Here is a 27,392-nt window from a genome sequence, read left to right as displayed (position 1 = left end):
ACTATATAAATGGGGGGGGGGGATATATTTTATGTAATAACTATTAATACATTGAGTGGCAAAGTTCTCTGTGATCTGCTTATTGAAACTCTAAAACTGTAAGAGTTAAATAGCAAATTAATTTTGATTAAAGAGAAATATTTAAGGTGCCAATGCCTGTAGGAGAGGTTGCATGGCACCCTTTTTTCCACCAAGAGGGAATGTGCACAGTGATGGCATGGTTGCATAGAATTTTAGGAAACACAACACAGAATTTGTCTTTCTGTGCTCCTTTGTGGTGTGCAGACCAGCTTTTAAGACATAGCTGAACATAGTTAAGCTTTCTTCTCGAGTTCCAAAGAGAAGAAGCAAGGACAAAAGGATGCCATCGCTTTTCTGAAATCACATTTATTACAAAGGGAAGAAATTATAATCCAAAGGGATGTGACTTTTTTTAATAAGATTTTCACCTGCCCTTTATGGATAAAACAGTGCAATAGGGCAAATAAAAGGCATTGCTGAACTAGAGTATCAAAAGAGGGATTTGGAGTATATTGTCCTGTCTGTATGGAATGGATAAAGTGGATGGGATTACATACACTCTCCAGGTCATTTGGAGACACATTGTTCAAGAACTTTTACTTTCCTAGTTCAGGCAAAGTTTCTGACTTAGTGGTGTAAGCTTTAGTTTTGTTACATTTTTTGTTTTAAGAACATAATTTTTGTTTTTACCGTGTGCTGCTATACTTTAGAAGTCTTTCTTATAAAACAAGGTTGAGCAGAAAGTTATTCACTTGACAGATATCCTGTCAGAAAGTGTGAAGTCCTATGCCTTTCTAGAGTACTGAAGTTAATGGCACAAAAATGAGGAAAAAATAAAAAATTCCAGCATCAAGATACAGACTGAGACAACCTTAACTCTTCCTTTATTGAGCAGGCAATAGCTGTCAGTTTTTACAGGAGCATGTTCCAGATACAGCTGCAAATAATGAGGGGATTTGTTGGAACTTGCCAGAGGTTGCAGTCACTCTGTCCTGAGGTCTGGGACCTCAGCTCTGCTGCACTGATGCTGACCCTGCTGTCCTTTCCTACTTGTGCAGTGTGTATATTCAGACACACTTAGTGTGCTGCCTTTTGCTTTTGAATTCTAAAGTTTGTGGCAGTAGCAGGATGAAAGATATGCTGGGGAAGGGAGGAAGTTGGAATGATAACTGTTGTGTGGTACAAAAATAGCTGTAAGTGATTTTAAACAGCATTGCAGATCTCATGAAAAATATAGCAGATGTGATTCTGTGGAGCTGGAAAGTGTTCAAGTGCAGATAGCAATTGTTCAGTACCATTTTACTTAAAGATAATATTGTTTTACAAAGCAAACTGTATTATATGCCACAGTAAAATATGTTTTTCTTTTCTCAATGGATGCTTTTGTGGGGAATAGAACAGCATTTCTCAAAGAGGTTGGACACATGACTATGTTAGTGGGGATTGTAACACTATTTGGTGATTTTTAATGAGTTTGAGTTATGCTAAACTAAAAGGAAAAAGATAATTCTGTGTTACTGAAGGGTTTTTTCAGTGAATTGATTTTGCTTTGGTCAGGTAATTCAACACTTTCCTGAGCTCTTGACCTGAAACAAGGCAAAGCTTTGCAGCCTTGACTGGATTTCAGATTGCAGTTTTAGGTTCCTTTGAAGTTGAAACTCAAAGAAAAATTTGAGGGATGAACTCCTTGAAGTGAAACAGAGAAAAAGGTTTGCATGAAAACCTTATGAATCAAAATGACTTTGTTTCACACAGGTCTGGCCATAAAATATCATATGATAGTGAAAACAACAGTTAGTCTAGAGATATGGAGAAATATGTATTCTGGGAATGAGACATAGTGGAGACTATAGACCAGAAATAAATAGCTAGAGAAAGAAAAGTTCCAAATAAATAAATCTGAAATAAAAACTTTAGTTCTCTAACTGTGTAAATCAATTACACTTGTTTTCTATTTTAATATTATGAAATAATTTCCTTTTTGAAATATGACACTGTTACAGGAAGGTTCCTCACCTCTCAGAGAAACACCAGAATCTCCAAGCTCTGTGTCATTATCTTGTTATTTCTCAGCAGCTTAAGCTGCCATTCAGAGGAAATGATAATTTGTTTCATCCATCTACAGCTGGATCCCTTGAGCCCAATGGCAAATTAACCAAAAGTACTGGAAAGTTGTACTTCTCATTGCATATTAAATACCCTAGGAATCTACCAGATTTCTTTCAGCTAAGGGATATTCATGCCCCCCAAAATGCTGTGGCCTGGCAAATATCAGGCTAGAGCATTGATTTTACCATTAGGCAAGACTGAAAGATAAATGATTGTATTTATTCAAAAAGAATGATTTACAGTGATGCAACATTTACAAAATTATTTAAAAATTATTTGAATTATAATTAACTGCAAGTATCATCCTTGCTAACTTTATTGTATTATCTGTATTTTAAGCCCTGACTAATTAACTTTTGCAACCTACCAAAGGCTGGACCACTCATGCAGAGTTCTTAGAGCAATACTTTTCTAGAGTTTATTAGTAAATGGTTCCTGAAACCTTTGCAATCAGGAGCTCATTTTCCTGATTACTTCTCATCTCCACCACTTTGCACCTGTTTATTCATCTGGTTTTATGTTCTGATATTCTTCCTGCTGTTTACAGCTTCTTTAAAACAGAATGGTATAATTTTAAAAATTGTCTATTGAGATAACTAATAATCATTCAAGCTTCTTTTTCTGAGATTTTTTTATAATATAGGTCAAAGCAAGTTTTCTCTAGAATGTGCATTTCAGATAAACACGAGCAAGGACTTGCATTACCATCGTGGTAAAGTCTGTATCTACCTTCCAGTTCTTGCATAAAATTAATTTGATTTAGGAAAAAGCTAGGAGCACCTTATTTGATTATATTTGCCTTCTCCTAATGATTTTCATTAACAAAAATGTTCAATTTGCACTTAAAAGATTAATCTTAATGCTCATAGAATCATAGAATTGTTTGGGTTGGAAGAGACTATAAAGATCCTCTAGTTCCAGCCCCTGTAGCAAGGACAAGGCCACTTCTCACTAGAACAAGTATCTCAGAGCCCCTTCCAGGCTGGTCCTGGCCACCTACAGGGATGGATCATCCACAGCTTCTCTGGGAAAGCTGTTCCAGTACCTCACGACCCTCACAGTAAAGAATTTCTTCCTAATATCCAGTCTAAACCTGCCCTCTTTCAGTTTAAAACCATTCTCTCTTTTCTTAATACTACGTGCTCTTGTAAGAAGTCCCTCTCCAGCTCCCTTGTAGGCTCCTTTGAGGACTGGAAGTTGCTATAAAACCTCTTTTGCTATAAGAGTGTTCTCTTATGAAAGACATGTTCTTGCTGATCAAATTTTTTTTTCTTTAATTTCACCTTCAAACACAGTCCTTGCTCTTGCAGCTGTACAGATTCCCTTTGAAATGAACCCAGACAGGAAAAGGTTTTCTTAAAAACCTTCAGTTAGTCCATAGGAGGGACTGGCATCCAAATCACATCTGCTGACTGTTACTTCTGTGAGACAGTAGGAGCAACACAAACTTACCTGCTCCTGCCCCTAGAAGAGGCACTTATTGTATCAGAATTTACAGAGAATGCAACTCTGCTGAGAAAGAACATATGGGATTTTTACATTTTTAGATTGGTGGATTGCTGTAAATTTTTCCCAAAAGAATATTGGAAACAATGTAGTGATTCTTAGTTTCCATATAAGGGAACTTGACCTCTGAATACTCTATCTTCTCCCAGCTTGGTGGGAATAAACACTATCCTATATTTTGAAACCCGATTCAAAGTTAATGATGAATAAAACTTCTCTTGAAATGATAAGTACATTAAATGTCACTGGAATGATATTTTTCCAAGCAAGGATGACTACCTCCCTAAAACAAAATATTGCTTTAATAATGAGTTTAATATTTTCTAGAAAAACGCTTTGAGTAAGAATGAGTAAGAAACATTGTATAAGCTTTGATAATTCTCATTGCTAGCTATTGCCAAAAGTAATAGTCATCAACACAAATTTAATCTGCATAGGCTCTGATCTTCAGCAAGACTTCCATCAGATAGTTTGTAATATCTGGTTTTCCTGTATTTCTGTAAACAGGAAAGCAAACAGAACACTGGGCTTTATACATTCAGAGTCTAGATAGGAAAGAAGGTCATGGCAGGGGTGTTCTCCTGTCAGCAATTTGGGAAATAGTGAAAAAATAAATACATAATTTGGCAAAACAATGCTCTGAAATTTACTACAGGGGAAAGAAAAACAATGAACTCCATAATTTTACTAGTCAACTCATCAAGAAGAGCACGGGTTTCCATTTCACTGAAGGCAGAGGAATTATGAGAATAACATTGTTATCTTTGTGATAGCAAGCTGATTTACTAGAGAAAGCAGATACTTTGAAATTTCATAAACATAGTAAAGCATTATTTTATCAGGAAAAATTAAATACCTCCATGATCAGCAACTGTGATACATAACATATTCCTGTGAAAGGATGTTCTAATCCAAAGACAGGAAGAATGTTGCTTTTTAATACACTTGAAGTAGAAGATACAACCTAATCAGAAATGCCCTGTATTTTGAGAAGGCTTGGCATAAAACCATCTCCTATTCAGTTGTCCTGTGGGCATTTATGTGCAGGGCTGTTATGAACTGTCACATTGACATTTCAGAATCTTTGTCAGTGAAGCTTGATGTTTAAGTCACTTAGTTTAGCAGCATTTTGCATAAACAAATCATGGATTCCAGAATTGGCCCTTCTGCAGAAAGTGGAACAGTGATATATGCTGCAGATTTGTGGACATGCAAGTATCTGATTTTAGTGAGATTTAGCACAAGTCCAGCAGCCATATGACTGAACAGATCACACAAGCCCAAATGATTTCCCAGTAGCAAATGAAGAATTTCCATTTGTAAACCTGTAGAAAGCATAGAGCAGAACAAAAACATACAAAACATACAATCATATGAAACATCAACAGAACGTTCTGGGTTGAGTTTCTGCAGTGGAAAGCTGACATTTAAGGCATGCAGTGGGACTCCACAATGCTGATTAGACTTGTTCATGGCAGATAGGTTGCTTGAATTATGTGAAAGGAAGAAGGAAAAATAATGCTGGGAAGCCAAACTGCTTACTTTTAGAAACATGAAAGAGGAGCTTTCAGTAGGGCAAAATCTGAGTTGCTCCCATTGCCCCCCCTCATGTCTTGGGCATAATTTGCCTCATTTGGACTGAGGAAGGACAGCACCTCTGGGATGCACTAATGGGAATGTGGAGCTTTGTAGGGAGGTGAACTGTGAATTTACTCTGAGGAAAGTGAGGTTGGAGAAATTACAAGAATTTTTTTGACAGCGCTGCTTGGTTTCAGGAGACTGGGGTTTGAGGAAGTATCTCTGGAATTAACACAGTGTTAATGAGAAAAGGATTATCAGCTCTTCTATCACTGATATGTACTAGAAGCTCTAAGAATAAAATGCTGTTCCTCACCCTATCACTTCATCCTCTTGTGAGCTCTTGTTTGGGTGTCCCTGATGAAGCCTATGTTTTTTTTAATTGCTCCTTTGAGTCCCTGATTTGAGACTTACTTGAGACCAGAGTCTAAGTAAAGGGGGTTCCAGGAGGTGAATAATTCCACATTCAAACTCAGCAGTATGGATGCATGAGTAATGATGGTCTTGGAGAATTGGGGATAAAAAATAAGCTAAAATTTCTGAAATCTCTAGAAAGAGTCTTTTGTTTTCTTCTGCTCTCATCCTGAGAAAGCACTTTCAACTACTGGCTGTTCTCTGCCAGTTATGTTGCTGCCATTTATTTTCTCCTCTTCTTGCACACTCTGTATCTGAAGTAATCAAATGTTCAAATTTCATACATGCTCTGCTAAACCTTATTTCTCAGATGTTTGTTTCCTTTGAGAATAGAGATTCTCAAAGCCTGTTTATAAGGACTTTTGTTTACAGTGGTTTCTTAAAAGGATCATATAATCAATATGCTACCTTTTGAAGGAGGCTAATCTTTTTTTCCATAATGCTTTTCAAAGAAATTGTCATCATAATTTATAATCATCCCTGTGAATTCATATTTTTATTGCGTGTTTTCAAAGGATTTAACATAATGCATGTCTTTTCAAATGTAGAAGACTCTATTAAATTACCTCTTTTTATTAAAATCTAGTTTTAAAGCAAGACTGAAATTGTTGGTTTAGTCTTCTTTGGTAATTTTTCACATGTAACATATAAGCCCAAAATTGTTGCATTGTTTCACCTATTCCTGCAAAACTGAAAAACACAAGCTTTTTACTCCAGTAATTTTTTGTTTGGTTGTTTGTTTCAAGACATTGCAGTTTTCTTGTTTAGAACCCCAATATTTGTTGAAAACTCAGATTGTTCTTAGTCTCAGTGTTATAAACTATAGTTTTTCTGCTACTAATTTATTGTCAGCTGAGCTGAGAGTTGCTCTGCACCAGGTGTTTATGAAACGCAGAATGTGTAATAAATTGGTAGCAACTTGCATTTTTATTGTAAGTAAATGAATGTGGTCTGTGTTCAGGCCAGAAAGGGCTGCAGTTCCAATATGTGCAATAGCACCAAGAGTATTTGGTGAAGTTAAAGTGGAGAAAATTAATATTAGGGTGCAAAGCAGAATATGAATAATCAACCAGCAGTACTTATGCTGAAATTAAAAAATCAGCTGCAAATAGCTCTACTGGGTGAGGTTTGAGAGAGGGCTGAAATTGGACTTCAAGTTTCAGCTGTTGGTATAGCTGAGTGTTTATATATGGCTCTGCATTAAAGTCAAGTGTTACAAGTTTTGAAACTTAATTTTTACCAGGAGGAGTCAAATGGAAGAACAGTATGAAGTCAGGGTCTAACTCAGAGCATTTTCTTAATTCATTTGTAGCTAACTCTTGTAAAACTACCTAAATAACATTCCTGAATTGCAGCCTGCTTTTGGGAAAACTTGGGTATTAGCTGAGTTTTTTGCAGGCTGCTGTAACCGTTCTCTATTGTTGTTCACAATGCCCAACCAAATATTGTTTCCAAGGGACAGTTAAAAGAGAACATGTAATTAACAATAGATAACTTTAAAGCAGATCATTTATACCATAAAATCAAAGCCAGAATTAATTCATGGCCAGAAAAGAACTCTGCAAATAAAGACTTCAAAATTAATTAGCTTTTTCTTAAACTTTTCCATTAAGACAATCTAACATATTGCATACTTCACTGTTAATGCATTTTTGCAATTAAAGTTTTTTAAGGTGCTGATATTAAAATCCCCTTGACAGCTATTAGACAGAAAAAAACATGTTTTGAAGTCACTCTAATCCTATTTTTTCAGATGTGAGAGAATGAAATTAATGCAAATATCAACTGTTAAATATGTACCATAGTCAAAGCAATGAGAATTTCTTCACATATGCATGCAGACATATTTTTATCTGAAATTGTTCTTTTAAAAGTTTTTTAACAATTCAAAATAGAGGAACATAATGGGAACAATTAGGCTTGCTATTAAAATACATTATGCACCAATGGATGAGCAGTGGATACGCATTATCCACAGTTTGTAGCATTTTTATGTACATCACCTAGTGCAGAAAAACTTGATAAATTCTCTCTTTACAATGAATTTTCCAGTGTGTTGCGGACTGTATGATCAATCTCGTAGGACTGTGGATTGAAGAAAAAAAATTGATTAAAAGGAGTGAAACTCTGAGATACTTCTTGTGCATCCTACACCATATTTTATCTTAATAACAATGTATATAAGAGCAATAATATAAGAGTAGTATAACAATGTTTATAAGAGTAATTGCTTCTGCAGTAAATAAACATAAATAATTATTATTGTCAATTCTCTTATGATACTTCTATATGAATGATATGTGTTCCAGATGGTGGGGGTTCTGATTGAGTTTGGTTCTTGTTTATGAACACTACCTTTCTTGATCATTATAATATTTCTTTCACTATTCTGCAGCATAAATTTATTGCACCTGTAAATGTATTCCTTAGGAATCAAATGTCTACATTAACACTTTTCATTCAAGGGTAAGAACTGTAATGCTTCTTTGTAATTTTAGTCTGGAGGGGTTTTGAGTTTTATTCTCCTTCCCAGTGTGCTGTAATTTAAATGGGAGATAAAGTTTTAGCACCAAAATCTGTTAGTATAAGTAGATGCTCGGTATCAATCTTGGTCCATTAACTATCACTTTAAAATTCCACCTTAGGTAGGACAGCCAATAGTTCTCTTGGCTGGACAAGTCTCTTAGCAGAAGTAATGATAGGTTACTGGAATTCTGTAGAGGGATAGAATGTAAGAAACTACAGTGCACAAGGTAATCTCACCCCTGAGCAGTTGCAGCTGCACTAATTATCAAAGATTAGAAACAGGCCTGCCTGCCCTTAACAGGCCACAGCTGTGTCTAGGAAGGATGAGTGCTGTAAAAGAGTGGGTTAGCGGGGTGGGAAGGGGGTTGGAGTTTGTTTGTTGTGCTGTGAAGAAGAAGGAGTCAGTGCTGGGAGGAGACACCCGTGAGAAATCACCAAGAAGGTGCGAGAGCTGTGTAATAACATGGTAAGAGAATTCTTGAAATATTTTTCTGAAGCCAGAGGAATAATCTATGTTTACGTAACTTTACAAAAACATGAAAGTCACCATTGTTTCATAAGTGTATATATGGCCTGCTAATATTAGCAAAACTACTGAAATGTGTGGACTGTAGTTTCTCATTTTCTCAGTAGAAGCCTTTACTACTTACACATACTTAGCTGTATATCTACCAGTATTCATTTTATTTTACTGGAAACATAGTCTTTTTTTAACTTTCATTTTGCAAATTTTTAAGCTCGTGTATCCCTATATAACTTTTACACCAGCTCATTCTTCCTGCCCCTATTCCCTAACGGCCTAACCACTTGTGTATAAAACTTTAAATTTACTTGTGTTTGTGGTTGCTGTATTTTATGTGATATGCTTTCAGTATACTTTGAGGTTTGCAAGGAGCTAATAGATGTTCTAAAGCAGAGAGGAAAACACGATGTGTTGTTTGCAACTACTATTTTTTTTCTTTTCATTTTTTACTTCTACTTCAGAGCACTATAAATATCGCTGCATTTCTCTGATTCATGCTCAGGCTAGCTGAGCTATGTCTTTCTGAAATTCTTAACTACTCCTCTCCTTTTCAAGCCCTCTTCTGTCTCCCCCCTTTTAAGGTTTCTCAATTTCTTTGTGCTTTCCTATCAACCTCAAGAGTTTGTTTTCCCCTTTCATAATTCTTTCTCTAATCATTGCTCTGGTTATTTCCCTCCTCAGTCTGTCTTCACAGCCATGTACTCACACACGTGTGCACACAGGAGTGCCATGCCCAGGAAAGATTTGGAAAGGAATTTAACAAGAAAGCAGAATAGACTGTGCTGATCAGATGCAGGCAAGCGTACTTACCATACCACTATATAGACTTACCCCTCTTTTTATTCTGGATATTTTTCCCTCTCCAAAATGTGTAGCCCTCTGCTTTTTCCTGCCTTTAGTTCCATCCCTAAAGAGCCTATAAGTCTTGTGCAATTCTGAGCTATTTTTTTCATGCATCCCATGATCCATGGCAGAAACTCCCTTGGTCTGAAAGGTTTTGGGGGGAGCTGCTATCAGTGGCTCATGGTGATCGGCTCCATGCTCAGGCACTGCAGCTGGGGCTGTGCTGTGACAGCCTCAGACAGGATTTTTGTTACTTGTGTGCATCCTTGATTTGAGTCAGATGGGCTTGAATGGTTTGATGGCTCCTGTGGTGGGCCTGGCAGCAGCCTGGCAGGGTATTATTCTGGCTTCTGCCCTGCCGTTGTTCTCTGAGCTCCTCTGTAGGTGTGCAGATGGGCATTCTTTCTCAGAACCTGACACTTTCTCTATATTCTCATCCCCTCAGTAAATAGTCTAAATTAATACTCTAGTGCTGCGATTGAAACAGATACTGACAAATTAGAGTGTGTGCCAACCAGGGCAGCCCCCAAGGTACCCATCTAACATCTTACTAATCTCACAGCTCATTCATTATGTGAAAAAGATGTAAAAGTGATTTCTAGGAAGTTGCCAGGACACAGTCATTCCCATTTGAAAGCATTGAAGGGAAAGAATGAAAAAAAGGGGATGTGGAGCAGATGTTTCTTCTGATATTTTTACATCAGTTAAAAAGGTTGAATTCTGTTGGCAGTGCAAGTTGCTTAGTGATTAATGGAAATGACAAACATGATGCATTCCCTCTAAATTGGTTTCATGTTGATAGAAGACATTTTGATTGAGATAATGTAAATGCTGATGTGAGGATTATTTGTTTTCACAATGTTATAGTCCCTTTCTGTTCATTGGAATTGGTGCTCAGCTCCTCTGGGAAACCCACTATTTGGTTAGGTGTCTGTCAGTCTGTGTGCATAGCAATGGTTTCGTAAGCAAGCTACTGTTCTGTGGTTTAGTGTTTGGGTTTTTTTCAAACATAAGCTTTTAAATTGAGATTTTAAAGAAATTTTTTTTAACTAGTTGTTGGTTTGTTTTGGATTTTTGCCCAATAACCTGTAGTTTCCCTCAAGTATAACTTGTATTCAGATACAACGGAGAAAGGTACCATAATTTCCTTCACAGGATTGTTGGTTATGAGAAGGTTGGATACAAAAACATTTAGGGATCTGGGATGGGGAAAAGGAAGAAAAGGGGCAGGAAGTTATGACAATTGCAACTGTTGAGACTGGTAAAAATAAAACTGGATTGCAGTCCTATAAATGAATATGTGGGCAATGGATTTTGGAGACAGTAAAAACAAAAACTGACACTACACTGTTTCAAAGCTGGGTAATGAGAATATCTGCATGTTCATCTGAGCATTATTCAACATTGATTAGGATGTTCAGATCAGAAGAAAGATCAAATGCTCTGATATCCATGGCAGGAAAGAACCAGTATATACTTAGTGAAGGAGAATACTTTGGTTTATTCAGTGTCCCTGCTATTTGTAGCTACTTACAGATAGCTTGTGTTATAGTAAGTTTCCAGATAATCTGTATCTTTGACCTGTCTTTACTGGAGTTATCACTCCTACTTTGACCTGGTATAATATGCTGAGGTTTTCACTCAGCTGTGTTTTCTGTAGGCAGGAACCAAGGATTTGTTTTACACGGATGGGAAATTGTGAAGTCAAGGTTTGGCCCTTGTCTCTTCTTTCCATTACCCTGCCAATACAAAGTAAATGAGAACTGGAGTAAAACTCATACTTTTTCTTTAAGAGTATGGATTTTTCAAAATTTCTTTCTATACCAACCTTGAAGCTTTTTGCATGGAAGAGAGGGATAGGAGGAAGAAGGGAACAAGATGGTATTGGCAGTGTTCCTGTTACCATCCAGCTGGAGAGGACTCAATCGAGCTCCAGGCAGCTCTGAAGCTTTCTGTGGCTGGGCCCAGCATAAGTTCAACACAAGTATGGTGAATATCTGAGTTTCTCTGACATCATTCCCTCTGAAATGCAGGGCTCCGGAATGAAGTACAGCTACGCAAATGTGCAGCACTGTCCAGATTTAAAGGAAACTGTGCCATTTCTATCCTGAACAGGGTTTTGTTCAGTCCCAAAACCCATGCTTTGTTTTTATTTTTGGGTTCTGGTTTTTGGGTTTTTTTTTTGATTGGCTGGGTTTTTTGTGTTTGTGTATCCTTGGATGACTTCATTCACAAAAGTACCTTGTTAAAAATTGGTGTCTAATTATACTTTCTTGTAATGTCTTTAGGCTGACACAGTTACAAAGATGCTAATCGTCTAATCTATGGCTTGTAATTTAAAATCACTGCTAAATTTGTTTAAAAATCCATTTTGGTTCAGCCATTTGTATTTAAATTAATGTCTCACTTCCTCCCCTCTCCTAGCCCAAAGCAAAGATGAGAGAGAAACAGAAGCACCTCTCATTTTGCCATTAATGTGTTGGCTTTTCCTGTATTTGTAGCAAATTCCTGGATTGAACTACTGTGTAGTACCTCAAATTGCAGTTTTCACCCCTATAGCAGTAATTTTCCCTATTATCCCAGTGGCAAATAATCTTGTGCTCTTTCTCACTCTGATGGCAAAGCCTCTATTTTGTTCTCTTTTTTACCATAATGGTAATTGTTGTGTTTATCACTGACATAACTGAGCCTAGAGTGAACTTGACAAAAATCTGCAAATTTCCACATATTTTAGTTTTTACTGCTTATAATTTCATTTCTGTTTCTACAAGGCATATTTGGATGTTGTGCTAATAGTGAGAACACTTTATATGTTCATTAGGTCACAGTTGAAGGCAGAGGGAGTGTGTGAGGAAGATACAGAAGCTTGTAGAAAGCTGAAGCTTAGATCAATGGCAATGTGAAGAGGGTTTATGCTCAGTCACGAAGGAACTTTGCTTTTGGAAAGTTTTAGTGGCATGAGAGCCAGTGCAGCCATGGACAGAAATGAACAGTAATCCAAATAAAAACCACTGAAATTGCCTCTCTTGGTTTATCTTCCCTATTAAATAAAAAAATTAAAAACAAAAAAAACCCCTATGCTATTTAATATTTTTTATTTCTATAGTTTATTTTTAAGATTCATGTGTATATAACACTATATGTACACTATTCTGTAAATATGCAAAATATAATAATGTTTTTCCTTTGGGAAACTATTTTAGGGATTTTGAGTTGCAAAGCTACTCAGCATTGGGAAGGATTATGCTTGGGGGGATTAACCAATTGTAGAAGCAATGGTTGAGGAAAACTCCTGACTTGTTTCATTTTTTTAATTCAGTTTTGTAGAAGTGATTGTTATTGATGGCTGATTTGCCTTGTAGTTCATTGCTTAAGATTCTATGAATAAAGAAAACAACATTTAGGCTTGAATTAATAGAAGTATATATTATGGAACATGCAAATTAATCTGGTTGTGCTGGCCATTTTCCATTTTTATATGCTAAGCTTCATGAAAAAAATGGGGAATCCAGAGAAGAGAGAAAATCATATAGAATGCAACCAGCGATCGATGTGAACAAACTTGGCCATTTTAATGTAGAGAAAATATTTATGTCTGCAAATAGACAAAAGATGGTTGCAAGGAGGAGTGCAGTAACTTATCCTCGAAATTCATTGTGAATAAAAAGATAAATTATAAGTTTAAGTTGCAGCAGAACAGCCCCACTGTGTAGAGAGTTGAACAAATGCTGAAGGGATGGTGCAGGTCTAGGCTGCCTTGGTGTGTCGTGGAATTTACATCATATTAAACCAGACTGTCAGGAATGATACATGCATGCATTTGAGATTTTTTTTTTTTTTTTTTGGGAGATGGATTCGATTATCTTTGAAGTTTGCCACAGCCATGTGATTCTGTTGTTACACTAATTATGACCACAAAATTATTCTGTTTTTTATCTCAGCACTTATTTCTTCAACTATAGTTTCAGTAATTGAACTACATTTTCCAGGAATAATCTTGCAAAATGATGGAGTAGTTATTTAATGGGATGTTGAGGGTAATGGAATTCAAGTCTTGGGCTTTAGGTTAACTTTGTATGTGAGCTGTCATGAGTAAAATAGTTGTGTGGTATGGAAAAGATTCTTGCTAATGTCATGTGATGATAGTGAAAGGATGAAGCTTTGAGCTCTTAGAACTCATGTTCTTGCCCTCGGAAGCTGTGAGAGTCCAAGGGCCCCTAAAATTATGGTAACCCAGAAAAAACAAATCCCAGTTTCACTGAGAAGGTATTTAAAGATGCCAGGAGTTGTTTTTTCTTTACTTCTGAGACTGCAGTAGCTCAGTTCAACTTCTGGCTGAGGAGGCAACCTAGCCGCCATGGATGAAAAATAGTGTTTGATCTGAGTTTTACTGCAACTGAAAAATCAGTGGCTACAGCATGGGCCTTGTCATACACGTGTGATTTGGTGGACTTGTTCGTGATACTTTCTAGTTTTCTTCAATTTTCTTATATACAGTGAAAGTTACCAATTGCCTAACGGCACTTACTTGTGAAAATTGCCTTTTTTTTTTTTTTTTTGCTGGTTGCTGTGGATCTATAGTAACATTTCTTTAAGAACAGAGTAAATTACTTTTCTTGCAGATGCAACATGAGCACAAAAATTTTAAGTATTACACTCAGGGCTTTAGAGGTTTTAGTTTACTCTAATTTTCAGTTATGCATGAAGTCAGGAAAGGCGGGTTTTCTGTTTTCCACTGTCTTTGATAATGAGGTGATATTACAATGGCAAGGGCATGCCACATTTGGTCACTGTCTTAGTCCTTGTTTTTTACCTGGAAAGTCATTTGATTGTAATTGAATTAACTGCAACTGCATCTAGAGTAGTTGTATTTCATCAGAAAGGAATTCCTGGAGTTCCCTTAAGCATCACAGTAGATAATTTCAAATATCAAAATTCATCTTTTTATGTCCAGTTTGTGTACACACTGTATTTAGGGCATAAAGCTGCAGCTCATTGAGAAGTTGTTTCCTTCCTGCACATGAACTTCTCTGCAGTTGCTGGCGCATCCAGGTGTGGTTTCCAAGTGCTCCCAGACTGGGCACAGAAATTCAGTATTGCAGCCAGCTGGGTGTGCTGGCCTGTTCCTACTGCTCTGGCCTGTCCAGGTGAGCACAATGTGAGCAGCCACAGCTGCTTCCTGCACGGTGGGGGCCAGCAGCCTTGAAGGTCTTACAGCTTTGTCCTGCTAGAGCCATATATTTTGCTGAAAGTGCTGCTTCTTGTGCTTTTCCTCATCGAGGTAACCTAATTTTACAGTGGCATTCTAGCTTCAAGTACCTGATATTTAGTATGTGGCTTGGGGTGATCCACTTTCTGGTCATGCAGAACTTGCTCTCTCTAAGAGTCCATCATAAATTTAATGTGAGGAACTACTGTTGGGTTTGCAAGACAAATTTTTATTCTAGTTAGGATTTTGTCTTTGTATCACTGCCACCTTTTATTTGGAGGACAGTGTTATTTTACCAAGTATTTTCAAGATACTTTTTAACCCAGAAAGACTTTTTTGAAGGGGTCTTTGGCAGTATGCAGAAAGCAAACCAGGTGTTTCATTACATTTTTTTTTTTTTTTTAACATTAATATTATTGTGTAATGCGTAAAAATGACAAGAACAGAATCCTAAAACAGAGGTCTTGGTTACCTTAGAACCTTTTCTGTGCAGGATCAGATTGTTTTAGGTCTTTTTAATGTTCTGGAGCTCTTTTTCAGATGAGTGTGCATACACTAAGAATGATAAGTAGAAATGTATTCAAATAAATAATTTTAGATACATATGCAATTCTAGATCAGAAATGTGATGTGTTCTTCCTCAGCTTTCATTTCCTCCTTCTGTCGCTGTTTGACTAATGAGTTTTTTTTTGGTTTTTTGATTGTCCTTGGGTTTGATGGTCCTTTTGATTTGTAATTAATTTTTTACTTCAGCTGAAGGGGTTGTGAGCTTCTGTAAACTGGCAGCCTAAAAATGTGGAGAGGGCAAAGCCAGGAATGGTCAACCAAAGTTTCAACCAAATTTTCTTTTCCAATAGCAAATGAACAAAGGCACCCCTACTATTTGAGAACCTGGTAAACACTACATCAGAAAACATTTCATCTCAAAGTCATATCTGAAAAGGTGACTTCTCACAGTGTGAGATGTAAAAGTAAATACTTGTTCACACTTATTTTTGTCTGACTTTAACAGTAGGTATGCTTATTTTAAGTTGGCTATAACTGGAGAACTAATTGTAAAATGTATTTTACTTTTCCTGTTCTTAGATGCTAGAAATGATGAGTTCCAAACTACAGAATTTTTATATCCAGACTTGAAAAAACTGCCAGACATAAGGCCTGGTTCCTACCATTGCAGACATTGTCCTACAGAATAGCAAGAATGTTGAAGTAGTGTTGCATCATGTTGGCTTTGTGTGGAACTTTTTAAAAACTTTTCAATATACTTGAGGTAGCACAGCAACCCAGCAGCTGTGTGTCAGAATACAGAAGGATATTTTTCTTTCATGTACATCTTGTTTTGACTATGATGAAATATCTAGTTCTTCTAACTTGCCTTAAAAGAATTGTAAGACATAATTTCTCCGCTACATAGAATTGCAATGTGTAAAGGGTGAGTATAGGTTTAATGTAGATAAGCACAGAGAAAATTCTGCTGACAGAGCAGAAACTTACAATGTACGTGTATTGATGTATAAAAATTTATTTTTTAACATTTTCCATTTTCCAGTTATCTTCTGAATATATGTTGTAATAAAGCAACAAATCTTAATTTATTCTTTTAAAATAAATTTTGGTTATGACATTTGGTTATGACATAGTGAGTGTGCAGCTATTTTTTGAGTAAGCTTGGAGTTTTTTGCCCTTCATTTGATGGTTGTGCTTTTAGGGCTCAAGAGTTGAAACCAGTTTGAGTTACAGAAACCCAAGCACCTCACAGTCTCTTTAGCCTTTAGTATTTTTCCAAGAATTTGAAAGTGCTGGAGAGACACAGCTAGACTTTGTGGATCTGATGCATTGCCTATTTTTGTCACTTTTGCTGTCATTTAATTCCATCCATTTTACTGTATCTACACCTTTGCTACATTCCTGTAAAGCTGAGATTTACTCCTATATTAGCAGATGTTTAAAGGAGTGTATTCCCTGCAGCAGCCATGTTCACTGACAGAAACAAAACATATTGCAACACATTCATTGAGCCACATAGTGCAGACTGTCGTGCCAGGTAATCTATTTATAATGAGCTTTGCACTTATAAAAGGAGGCTGTTTGTCAGCCCTAAAATTAAAGCTGCCTTTTCCCAGAGTGATGGAAAAACTGTAATTCACCAAGGTGCTAATGAAATTTTATGGGAGCATCATATAGGGCCACAGAGTTACTAGATCCTTTTTATCATTCAGCTGTTCTCCTTTTTGGAGATAGCCAGCAGCTGTGCCACCTGTGCAGAATGACTATCCCTTGATTTTTACACCAGTCAGAAAGTAAAACAGGAGTGAGAACATCTGCTTCCCTCAATCACTTAAGAGCCACTGAAATCTAAGAGGTGTCGATTCTTTCCAACTTCTGACTAACATTCTTGGGCTGGAAAAAACTAATCTGTAAACTCTTCTTTGAACTATTTTTTTTTCCTCTAATGTCTAAAATAGAGGGTTCTGAAAGCTCAGAAATTATTGTTGACTTCCCCATCCATCACCACATTCTCTTTGGTGTCTAGAACCCATAAAGAAAGGCAGCAATGAAAATGCTCTTAAAGTCTGTGAAGCTACAAGGTTTGTTGTTAGTATTTGTTTCACTCTAGGCTGTTCTCCCTTAGCCTAGTTACCTAATCAAGCTTTTCTAAGAGAATATATTTTTCCCCTCAAGCCACGCTCATTCAAATCCACTGTTGTGAATGTTAGCTTAGTTAATGGTGGACTTCAAAATGCATTCATAGTTGCATTTATTAGCTAATTTAAATGGCTGGGTTTTCTGCCTAGACCAAGAAGCTTAGAGAAACTTAATGCTTCACACAGAAAGATACAGTGATTTTTGAAATTTTTTTTAATGTTTATGGTTTTAAAACTTTTTATCTTCATGTTGGAACAGAGAAAACCCTTTCAAATTTTATCATGAAATGGATTTTGTGGTCTCAGTTTGATCTGTATTATTCAGGAGATTAAACTTTTAAAAGGCTATTGCATTTTCTGGTGCTCTTCTTTTTCTAGTTGTGATTCTTTTTGTGCATACTTTTTTCCTCATTCTAAGAGCTTCTATCACTGTTCTGACCAGGTTTTCACCTCTTGCAGCTTGTAGACAATTTTTGATGCAATGCGAAAGCATGTAAAGAGTGAAGAAGCTGTTTGTAGGGAGGGGTTTTTTTCCCCTGTTCTCCTCAGAAAGAATAGAAGTGACCTTTGAGAAACCCTAACAAACTGACAGCTGGATTTCTTATGCTTTTCCAGACATCAGGGTGCTTGTGAGTTTTTACATTCAGCTTGGAAGATTTTGAGGTTTACTACTATTCTGAAGTCCCTTAAGACTACATATGTTGTGTATTTGGACCAGGTACCAAGAAAGCAAATATACATTTTTGGCATTTCACTTCTACTGGCTTGAAAAGCAAAAATCTGTTACCCTTGTGTCCTTAGTTCTCCCACATTTTTGTTTGTTTATTTTTCTTTCCTATCTTCCAGATGGAATCAGCACTACAAAGCCCTTCCCTCTCTCCCTCTGCCACCTCTCTATGTGGATATATATAACCATTTCTGCTAATTTGCAAGTGAACACTGTAAACTTTATATCTAAATCTTGCATTTTGCTTCCTTGTCTTTTCTTAGCTCAGTTAGGTCTTTTGCTTTTTTATATTCACCTTTACCAGTTTTCTCATTTAAGCTATTTTGATTCTGCCATGGTCTCTTCCTTTCATTCTGTGTTCCTTTTCTTCTCTGTTTTAGCATGCTTGGGTGGCTTCTAAAACAGCAGTCCTTAAATGTTCATCCTTTCATCTACTCTAGGTTTTCTTTGAGTTTCCTAATTTCTATTTTCACCTGTTCTGTCTTACTGATCTTTCTGTGTAACATTTACAAAAGCAAGTAGTGGCTGATAAAATGTGCTGTCTTCCTTTCTTTGTCATCATCCACTTCAACATCTTGGCATCATGTCTTACTTTCCTCTGCTTCAGAGTTGCCTTCTGCCCAATGCTTGCTGCTATTGTTCTTTTCTTTATTCTTTCTTTTCAAGTGGCTACCCTTTGCCATCCAAAGTCAACAATATCTCTTTCTGTCATCAATTGTTTTCATACACTGGAACATAACTGCTGTTTCCTATTGCACCTTTAATTACTGGTGATTTTGTCAGTATGTGAAATTCACCTGTCCCTTCACTTTGTTCCTATGTGCCTGTGAAGTGATTTTTGTTACTGCTCACTGCACTGGTGCCTACCTTTACATTTTTATTGATTCCCGTTTTTAAGATCTCTATGCATCTACATAAATGGCCTCAAGTTGTGCCAGAGGGGTTCAGAGTCACAGAATGGGTTGCAAAGCATTGAAACATACTGTCAGGGAAGTGGTGAAGTCATCATCCCTGGAACTCTTCAACAAAACCTGTAGACTCAGCACTTTGAAGACATGGTTTAGTAGTGAACATGGTGGTGGTGATAGGTTGATGGTTGGGCATGATGATCTTAAAGGGCTTTTCCAACCTTAATTTTAGGTTCTATACACATGCATAATACCTCCCAGAAGACCATCCCACACTCATAACACTTTTCACAAGTTGAATTTGTTAAAAATGTCCCATTCTTTTACCTTCATTTGAAGAACAATCTTAATTTTTATTAGTTAGTGTTCAACATAATGTTGAAGTTTAACAAAGCTGACTTATTAAAAAGCATCCTTTTCTGTGCTATAAAACTCATACCTACATACCACTTTCTATTTCTCCTGTTCCAGAAGAATAGAAAGAAGGGTGTAGTGGCTAAACCCCTGATTTTCTATAAAAAACATTTGACTTCTAAAGAACCCTCTAATGTTGTTTTCTGAGTTGTAGCAGTATCTCTTTAAAAAAATTGGCCTGTGTTCTCAAAGGCAGCAAACATGGATAAAAATGTCATATGGCCTTACATAAAGGTCTGGTTACTACAGAGACAAAGCTTCCCTGATTTTCAGAAAGAGTTTAGAAAATGAAAACACAAACTTCATTAAGATCACAAACAATATTTTTTATCTTCTTGACGTGACGTGGAGTGCATCCATTAAACTTTGCCTGTTGATATCACAACAATTATACATTGATGGAGTTAGTATTTTATGATATTTTTTAGATAGTGTGTAGAAAGTGAGGGCAACACTTCTGAACAAAATAGGTTATGAATTCTGCATGAAGTGCCTGAAAACAGACACAGAGTCTCTTAGATAATGGAAGAATATGTTGACCTTTGTTTGTGGAGAAAGGGGAAATGGCTTGTAATGTCTTACAATTTAATTAAAGTGTCATCTACTTGTATAAAATTTACTTTGTCCTCTAATGAGCACATAAAACTTTCCAGATAAGTCCTTCTTTTGTAGCATCACAAGGAAATTGTAGATAGATAACAGCCTTTAGCCTTGTGTTCGTGCCAACTCAACATTTGATTTTTTTTTTTTAACTCCACTTTCCTTCCCGTATCTTGATATTTGGTTAGAGGCATTTAGATGTGCATGTGTGATCAGTCACTCATCATCATCAGAGCCCAGCAAAACAGCTCGTCCTTATGGACATTTGAAATAAAGCCAGTCCTAGCAAAGAGATTGCTTGCAAGAATTGCCAACAAATTAGATGAATTTTTAGAGTGGATATGAAGTCTAGTTAAACAAACATTTCATTTCTTTTAGCAGCTGATTGATTGATTCCAAACAAAAAAGCTGTGCCATCTGGTCCTGAAAAACAAGGCAGCATTACGCATTCATTTTTGAAGAATTGTATAGGAAAATATCTATGTAATTCAGCTTTTTATGCATATATACACACACACAACAATTTCTATAAATTATCAGTTTTTTTTAACTTTGCATAATAGTATTTCTTCATATTTAATGCACATAACTTTGTAAAAACTGTACATTTGTAAGAAAATACGGGAATTGCTAGAAAAAAGTTCTGTCTACAATGCTTTTTATTATGTCTGAGCTATTCATCATACATTTTGACAAACATTTTATTACTTGAAATAGAAAGCAGTATTCGAGGAAACACTGAAACAAACCTGTCTGCTATATCAATTCAACTTATTCCAGCAAATACTGTGACATTTCAGACCTTGCTGGGCCAGAGAATTAGTTCTGTATGTATGTAATAGAGTAACTGCAGAGCTGTGTAGAGACAGATATTGCAGGTAGGGAGAAATTTCACGATTTTGAAACTCAGTGCTATTCTGAGTTGTAATAAAACATGAGCAATTAAAAAATTTGCAAGGAGAAAACTCATAAGCTCTTTTAGTATCTCTTGGAAAAAAAACTTAAGGGTAAAAGTATGTTCTATCAATAGAAGTAATAGAATCTTAAAAAAGAATATAAACAAAGTTATTAACTATATTGTTTAAAATGGTTTAAATATTCTCTTGAACAAGTATTATTTTTCCTCTCTCTCTCCAAGTTGTTAGAATTGTCTTCTTATTCTTACTTTTCTTCACATTACAAAAGCAGAAATTGTCCTGCAAGCTTTTAATCACTTCTATAATTTTGGAACAATGCTTTGTTTTCTGTGAACCTCAATGATATTGCTTTAATGTCAGAGGTACAATTCTTTGTATATAAACAGGATCCATTAATTGTCCTAAGATTTTTTTTTTCACCTAAGTTAAAACTATTCCTATTGCTCTGTTTTCTTTCTTTTCAGCTATTTATGAACTCTCTTGTGAAGCATACAAACACTTGGGCAAAACTTCAAATTACTACTGGATAGATCCAGATGGCAGTGGGGCACTGGGACCTTTGAAAGTTTACTGCAACATGACAGGTAACTGAATTGTATTTACTAATTAAGCTGGTTGAAGGGGGGATTTGGTTTTTTGGGTCTTTTTAAATGTAGTTAGCAGAAAGAGGCTGTTCATATTTCATATTTCTTGTTTAAAGAAAAATAATAAGAGCTTTTCATCAGGGATCATCAAATCTGCTGTCACTAGTCAGGATAGACTGAGCAAGGCAGTAGTTACTCCATTTATTAAGGTTTTTGAATTGCACCTATTAGTCTTAATAGGTCTTTGTATCCTCAGTGTTGCATCATTAAAAAAAATTAAGATACATACAGAAAAAATTGATAGATATGGCCACTTACCAATCTGTTGTATATCAGCCTAGTGGAGTTCAGTTTTATCTGTTGTACATGGGATGTTGCAGAAGGCAGCTTACCACCACAGGAGAAGCAAAATGTTTAAGTTTTCTTAATTGTCTGATTTGACTTTTAAACTGTTTTTCTAATGCCAGTTAAACTCTGAAGATAATATTTATATAACTACATTAATTTATTTTGATTTTGTTGTGTGTATTGTCTTATGCTTTTAAGACTAGTTTTGAATTCTCACCCAAAGTATCTCATCTTAGTCATCTGTGTTGCCATGATGAGGCAGGAAAATATGATCATGAAAAACAGGACAATTTTTTGCACTGAGAATATATCATTTCTTTGTTCTGTTAATGCATAGCAGTTGTCTCAGGACTTTTTCTGATATGAAATATTGGATGGCTGATAAAACAAACATGTGGTCTGACTTTCCCCAAATGTCTACCTTAAAAGTTAAGTTTGCATTGGAAATCTGGTGTATGCCTGAGTCCTCAGACTCCATCATCAGCAACATGAAGGTCAAGGCACTGTCATAGATTGAAACACTGTCTCTGACTTTTTAGAGATCACAGGTGCTAAAGCTCCCACAACTCTTCTGGAGGCAGAAACCTGGAAATATCTGGGGCTGTGGGATGGGGTGTCTCCAACTGGAATGGGAGAGATGGGGAGGGATGCATGGCACAGGCAGCAAACTCCAAATTATGGGTAGACAACCTGTTGGAGAACAGAAACCACTGTTCCACATTGCTATTAATGTCTGCTTTTGTATAATAAATACATGCCTAGAAAGGAGCCTGATCTAAGATCTGGAAGTGCTGTCAATCCCATTTGGACTGGAGAGACAGGCCAACCCATCTGTCCTGAGACACAGGTGTAAAGGCACTCTTTCAGATCCTCAGCCATGTAGAGCTTTTTAAATCATAACTCAAGCACCTTGAACAGCATTAGTAACTAATCAGGCAGGGCACTGCAGGAAACAAGGCCAAGAATGCTGTCATTTAAGTGATTTCTGCTATTCAGAACTGCTGTGTTCAGAGTGTTAGCTATAGCTTTTGGTTACTCTTCAAGGGTAAATTTGTAAATTAAAAATATACTGCCCTAGTGGGGTTAGGCACAGAAAAGTGCACTCATCCAGTACTGCAGCATTGCTCAGTCATGTAAAATATAAAAATAGAACGAAAGTTCCTAATAGCTTCTTCAACACTGGAGGGAAAAAAACAGGAGGAGTAAAATTAATAATTTCATTTTATGAACATTTCTCATCTACAAAACAATTTCAGAGTATATAAATGTGACCTTTTCCTAACCGGTGCAAAGAGATCATGAACATTAGGATACATGATTTAATTCACTTGGCTCTGAAGAATGCTGTGGAAAAATGCAGTTTTCTGTTTAACTGGATTGCTCTCACCAGCAGCTCTTAGCTACAAGAAAAAGGCAATTTGCACTAATATCCATATAAACATTGCAGTTTTGAAAAAAAAAAAAAACCTTAAACCAACCATTTCTTCATTACAATGCAAATGACTGCAAGAGATATGTGAAAGTTGATGGGAAGTAATTTTAATCTGTGCTTCTAAAACTGGCATTTGTTGCCAGCAGAGTAAAGCTCATCACCTCTGTACATACTGTGTAGTGCCTATATGTTGCAGGTGCCACAGTTTTAGTTTTCTTTTGATTAGTGGTCATCTGAGGCACTGATGCTGGAGGGCCAAGAGCTACAATTTTAGCGCAACACCCTAAATCTTTTTCTGAATCTATATAGGTTATTATCAGCAGCACACACACTCAGTGTAGGGAAGGAGATTGAGTACTTTGCTTCATCAGTAACACAGTTCTGTAGAACTCTGTAGCAATGATACATACCTTGTCATATAACAGAAAGCACTAAAGCATGCAACAATCAGCAGAACTCTCAAAAAATTTTAGTATCCAGCTTGTGCAGGTCTATGGTATTACTATAGCTATACTTGAAAAAAATCGAACTAGCTGAATAACAATTAAATATTTTTTTGTGAACATAAAGCTAAGTAACCTACAAATTTAGCTAAACTGATTGGTATGTGGAGTATACTAAATGACTAAAAATAATATAGCAAGGTAGTGATATTTTATTGTGATGGAGATTCTTAACTATATTTTCCTCTCTAGTCTGAGAGTCAAATCTAAATGTTCCTATTCTTCCACTATGTAAAATAAACATCTCTATATTAACTTACTACACAAGAAACTAATGCACGTTTTAAATCTGCCGCCTTTGATTCAGATGAAACTAGAAAGTAGAGAACATCTTAATGACTAAAAATGTGAAGAGCAGCTTTCTTGTTCCATTCCTTGACAAAGCAAGTCCACAAAGTTGGCAAAGTGAATATCAATCTTTGCAAAGCAAGGTGGTTTAACAGCTATGCACTACTTTCACAATTACTCTATTCATATAATTCTATACTATATTCTGAAGTATAGTTTTACTAGAGCAAAATGTTGGATAATAAATGTCACTCTCACTTGGCTGTAAGCCTTCTAGGGCAAGGACAACATCCTCAAAAGCCACTGAAATTGTTTGTTGCAAAATTATGTCTTTAGCCCTTTAATATACCGTATCACAAATATGGGGCCACAAAATTCATAATTTCATCATTATATCAGCATTTCACCTACAGAGTCTATAGTCAGAAAGCAGTAGCATATCCAAATGTGACAAACAATATTAAAAAGAAAAAGAGAGAGAAAACTGTGGTGCAGAAGACAGCTGTCTGGGCATATTCCTGGGCATAATCCATATCCAAATTTAGTGTATCTTAATTTAGTAGACTGGCGAGTGTCATGACAAGGCCCCCCCTCCCCTTCACAGATGTTGCTGTGGTAACTAAAAATTGTTCTGGTTTCTAAGATGTGCTGGTGATTCAATAGTACAAAGTCAGAAATATGTAATTGCATGTGCTCCCAACAGCAGTTCATGATCTCTGTAAATAACTATTTTCAAAGAAACTCCTAAGCTTCTCCTTCCAAGTCTCTTGTCCTCGTCTTCTCCAAACAAAAGTTGTACTCAGAGCTGTGTTCTGATAGTGAAGAGGAACCAAGCACTTATATTTATGTCCTCATAGTGGAATGAAGATGTCCGAGATATTACATTCCAACTATTTCTGATGTAATAAAACAGCTTTTCAAAATCTAGGGCATTGCTGTTCATGTTATGCAGTTTTCCAAATAGTTGTCTGAAGTAACTATGTATATTTTAGGAAGCTTTTTTCCTTGTCCTTTCTTTCTTTTTTTTTTGAAAAACAGTGTTGGAAGCATTTAGAGGTAGAAAGTTGGAATTGTTCAAATTAAGTCACTTATGGAAAAAGTATTCCTTGATGCTGTGTTGTGGCACAATGTTTAACCATTAGGCTGCTTTTCAGTTTAGCCTCTTTTGTGGCTAAGGTCAACAGGGAACTCTTTGAAAACTCTGTCATCTTACCCTCTTGTAGAGGCAGGTCCACAAGGCAAAGTTAGACTCTGCATTCAAACTGGGTTTTTCCAAAACTGGAGGGTTGCTCTCTCAGTATCCAGTTTGACCTTTTCTGTTTTCTCGTTGGCTGTTATTAGAGCAGCAGCTGTAGTGGAAAGAATTGCTCTTTTAAGATGTTTGTTAGAATATTTTAATATCCTAATTATTTTTGTGCAAAGTTTGAGTATATTGCAGCTTCATTCCATGCTCTGTATAATATTGCTGAATCTCTAGGCCTGTTTCTTTTTCCTCTGACAGCTTAGTTTTAGTCCCATTGAAAAAGACACAAGAAAGAAATTGGTTACTTCCCATTTTTCATGTTTCTCTTTTTATCTGTTTGTTATGAGCAGGATGGGGAAAAAGTGTCAGTTGAGTAAGATTATTAAGACCTTACTCTGTGTATTTGTCCTGCAAGAATTTTTAGAGTGAGGAATAAGTAGAGGAACAATGCAGAGGGACCGTAAGGCCAGAGTTATTTATCCTAATGGCTGTAAGGGATGTCAGCAAGAGAGGGGGGATCAGCACTCCTGTAGTTGCTTGAGGCTTTAAGCTGAGGAGAGGAAAATCATAGCCTGCTGTTTCTAGTGGTTCATCACTTAGACTACTGATGCAAAGTAGAACAGAAAGGTTTCATAATGTATTTTACCAGAAGATATGTCAGTTAATTCTTTCTATTGGTCCTGAAGTCTTTATGCCTCCATGGTGCAGCTTTTATCTCATTTCAGGATCCAAATAGCTGCAAGCATAATGGCTCCATTTGAGTGGTACTTAGCCTATCTCCTTTTGAGTACAATTCATTTGCCTCAAGCTGCTCATCTTCAAATAGTTTGAGAAATCATTATGAGTATTCATAGCCTGCCTCATTAAGGTCAAATGTATGAGGTGACTCTCTACTACCCACTCTCCTCCTTCCCCTTTCTCTGCATTTTTTTAACAAAAATGACACATGTGATAATTACGAGAATGACTTTGTGAGCAGACATTAAACAACCACAACTGTTGTATCCTGTGACTTTTCTCTCTGTGCATAGTGGGTCAGTGGAGTGTTTTATACTATGAAATATATAGAAACATATGGCATGAATATAAATGTGCCATCACTATATCCTAAATAAAAGTGCCCTAGAAGCAGTAAAGGTTTGATTCTATTGCTCATATCTATATAATCAGTTCTCTCATATGAGAATTCTTACCTGAGAACTGCATTACTGAACTTCCAAGGTACCAGAAATTTTATTCACGTGTGTGTATATCTATATACATAAATAGCAAAATTTTGTGCAATTTAATTCAATAAAGTAAAGATTTAGGGAAGAAGTTAATATTTTTAGTAGTTAACTAGAATAGAATTAATTGATACATATTTAAAATGAATAAACAAAATTTTGTCATTGGGCAATGCTAAATTGTTTAGGGGCGAATATAAAGACCTTACCTAGTGTGATCTCATTGCAGAAAGCTTTCTATAATAATATTTCAGTCCCTTGCCTAAAATAGGGGAAGAAAAATAGCTTCATTGTCTCAATTCTTACATATGAAATGAATATTTTATTTCTAACAACATCTCATACACTTTTCTTTGCATTGTAGAGGGGTTTTGGGAGGCTTTTTTAATAGTCTGTCAGTCATTTTTCAAGTTAAAATTACATTTGAGAGATAAAAAGAGGAACAAATATTTGGAATTAATTGGGGCTGTTGTTGCAGGGTGTCCAAGCTTGTTTCCTTGCAGATGAAACAAGAGCAGAAACAAACATAGCAAAAAAAAAAAAGGAAAAGCATCAACACATTTAGGAATTTAGGACACTGTTTTTCATCATTTTGACTTTTCAAGCTAGACTCTCTGTAAAAAAAGAAGAGAGAACAAGTACTGAGGAAGAAGAAAATAATCATTGAAGCATCAGGGCATCATGTCTAGAGCAGCAACTCTGATGGCAGACTTTAGTCCTAAGGTGAGTTCCTCTTCCAAGTATCAGAGTAAAATAATAGACCCGTGAGAAACCTGGAAACAGAGCAGACCATGTTTACATCTTTGCCTGCCAAGTTGGCTGAAGCAT

At 36.3% G+C, this 27,392-nt stretch overlaps 1 protein-coding gene across 1 annotated transcript in view; it reads left to right on the top strand.

The window, feature by feature from the left end:
• CNTNAP2 (contactin associated protein 2) overlaps positions 1-27,392 on the top strand; it is a 1,020,353-nt gene that overhangs the window by 668,005 nt on the left and 324,956 nt on the right. Inside the window, exon 12 of the mRNA XM_058040331.1 lies at positions 21,405-21,524. Within this exon, the coding sequence (XP_057896314.1) occupies positions 21,405-21,524 (120 nt within the window). The remainder of the gene's footprint in view (positions 1-21,404; positions 21,525-27,392) is intronic.

Source organism: Melospiza georgiana, chromosome 1, assembly GCF_028018845.1.
Source record: "Melospiza georgiana isolate bMelGeo1 chromosome 1, bMelGeo1.pri, whole genome shotgun sequence".
Classification (NCBI taxonomy): domain Eukaryota; kingdom Metazoa; phylum Chordata; class Aves; order Passeriformes; family Passerellidae; genus Melospiza; species Melospiza georgiana.
Note: the sequence above shows the minus strand (reverse complement) of the source record. Positions and strands in the feature narration are given on the sequence as shown.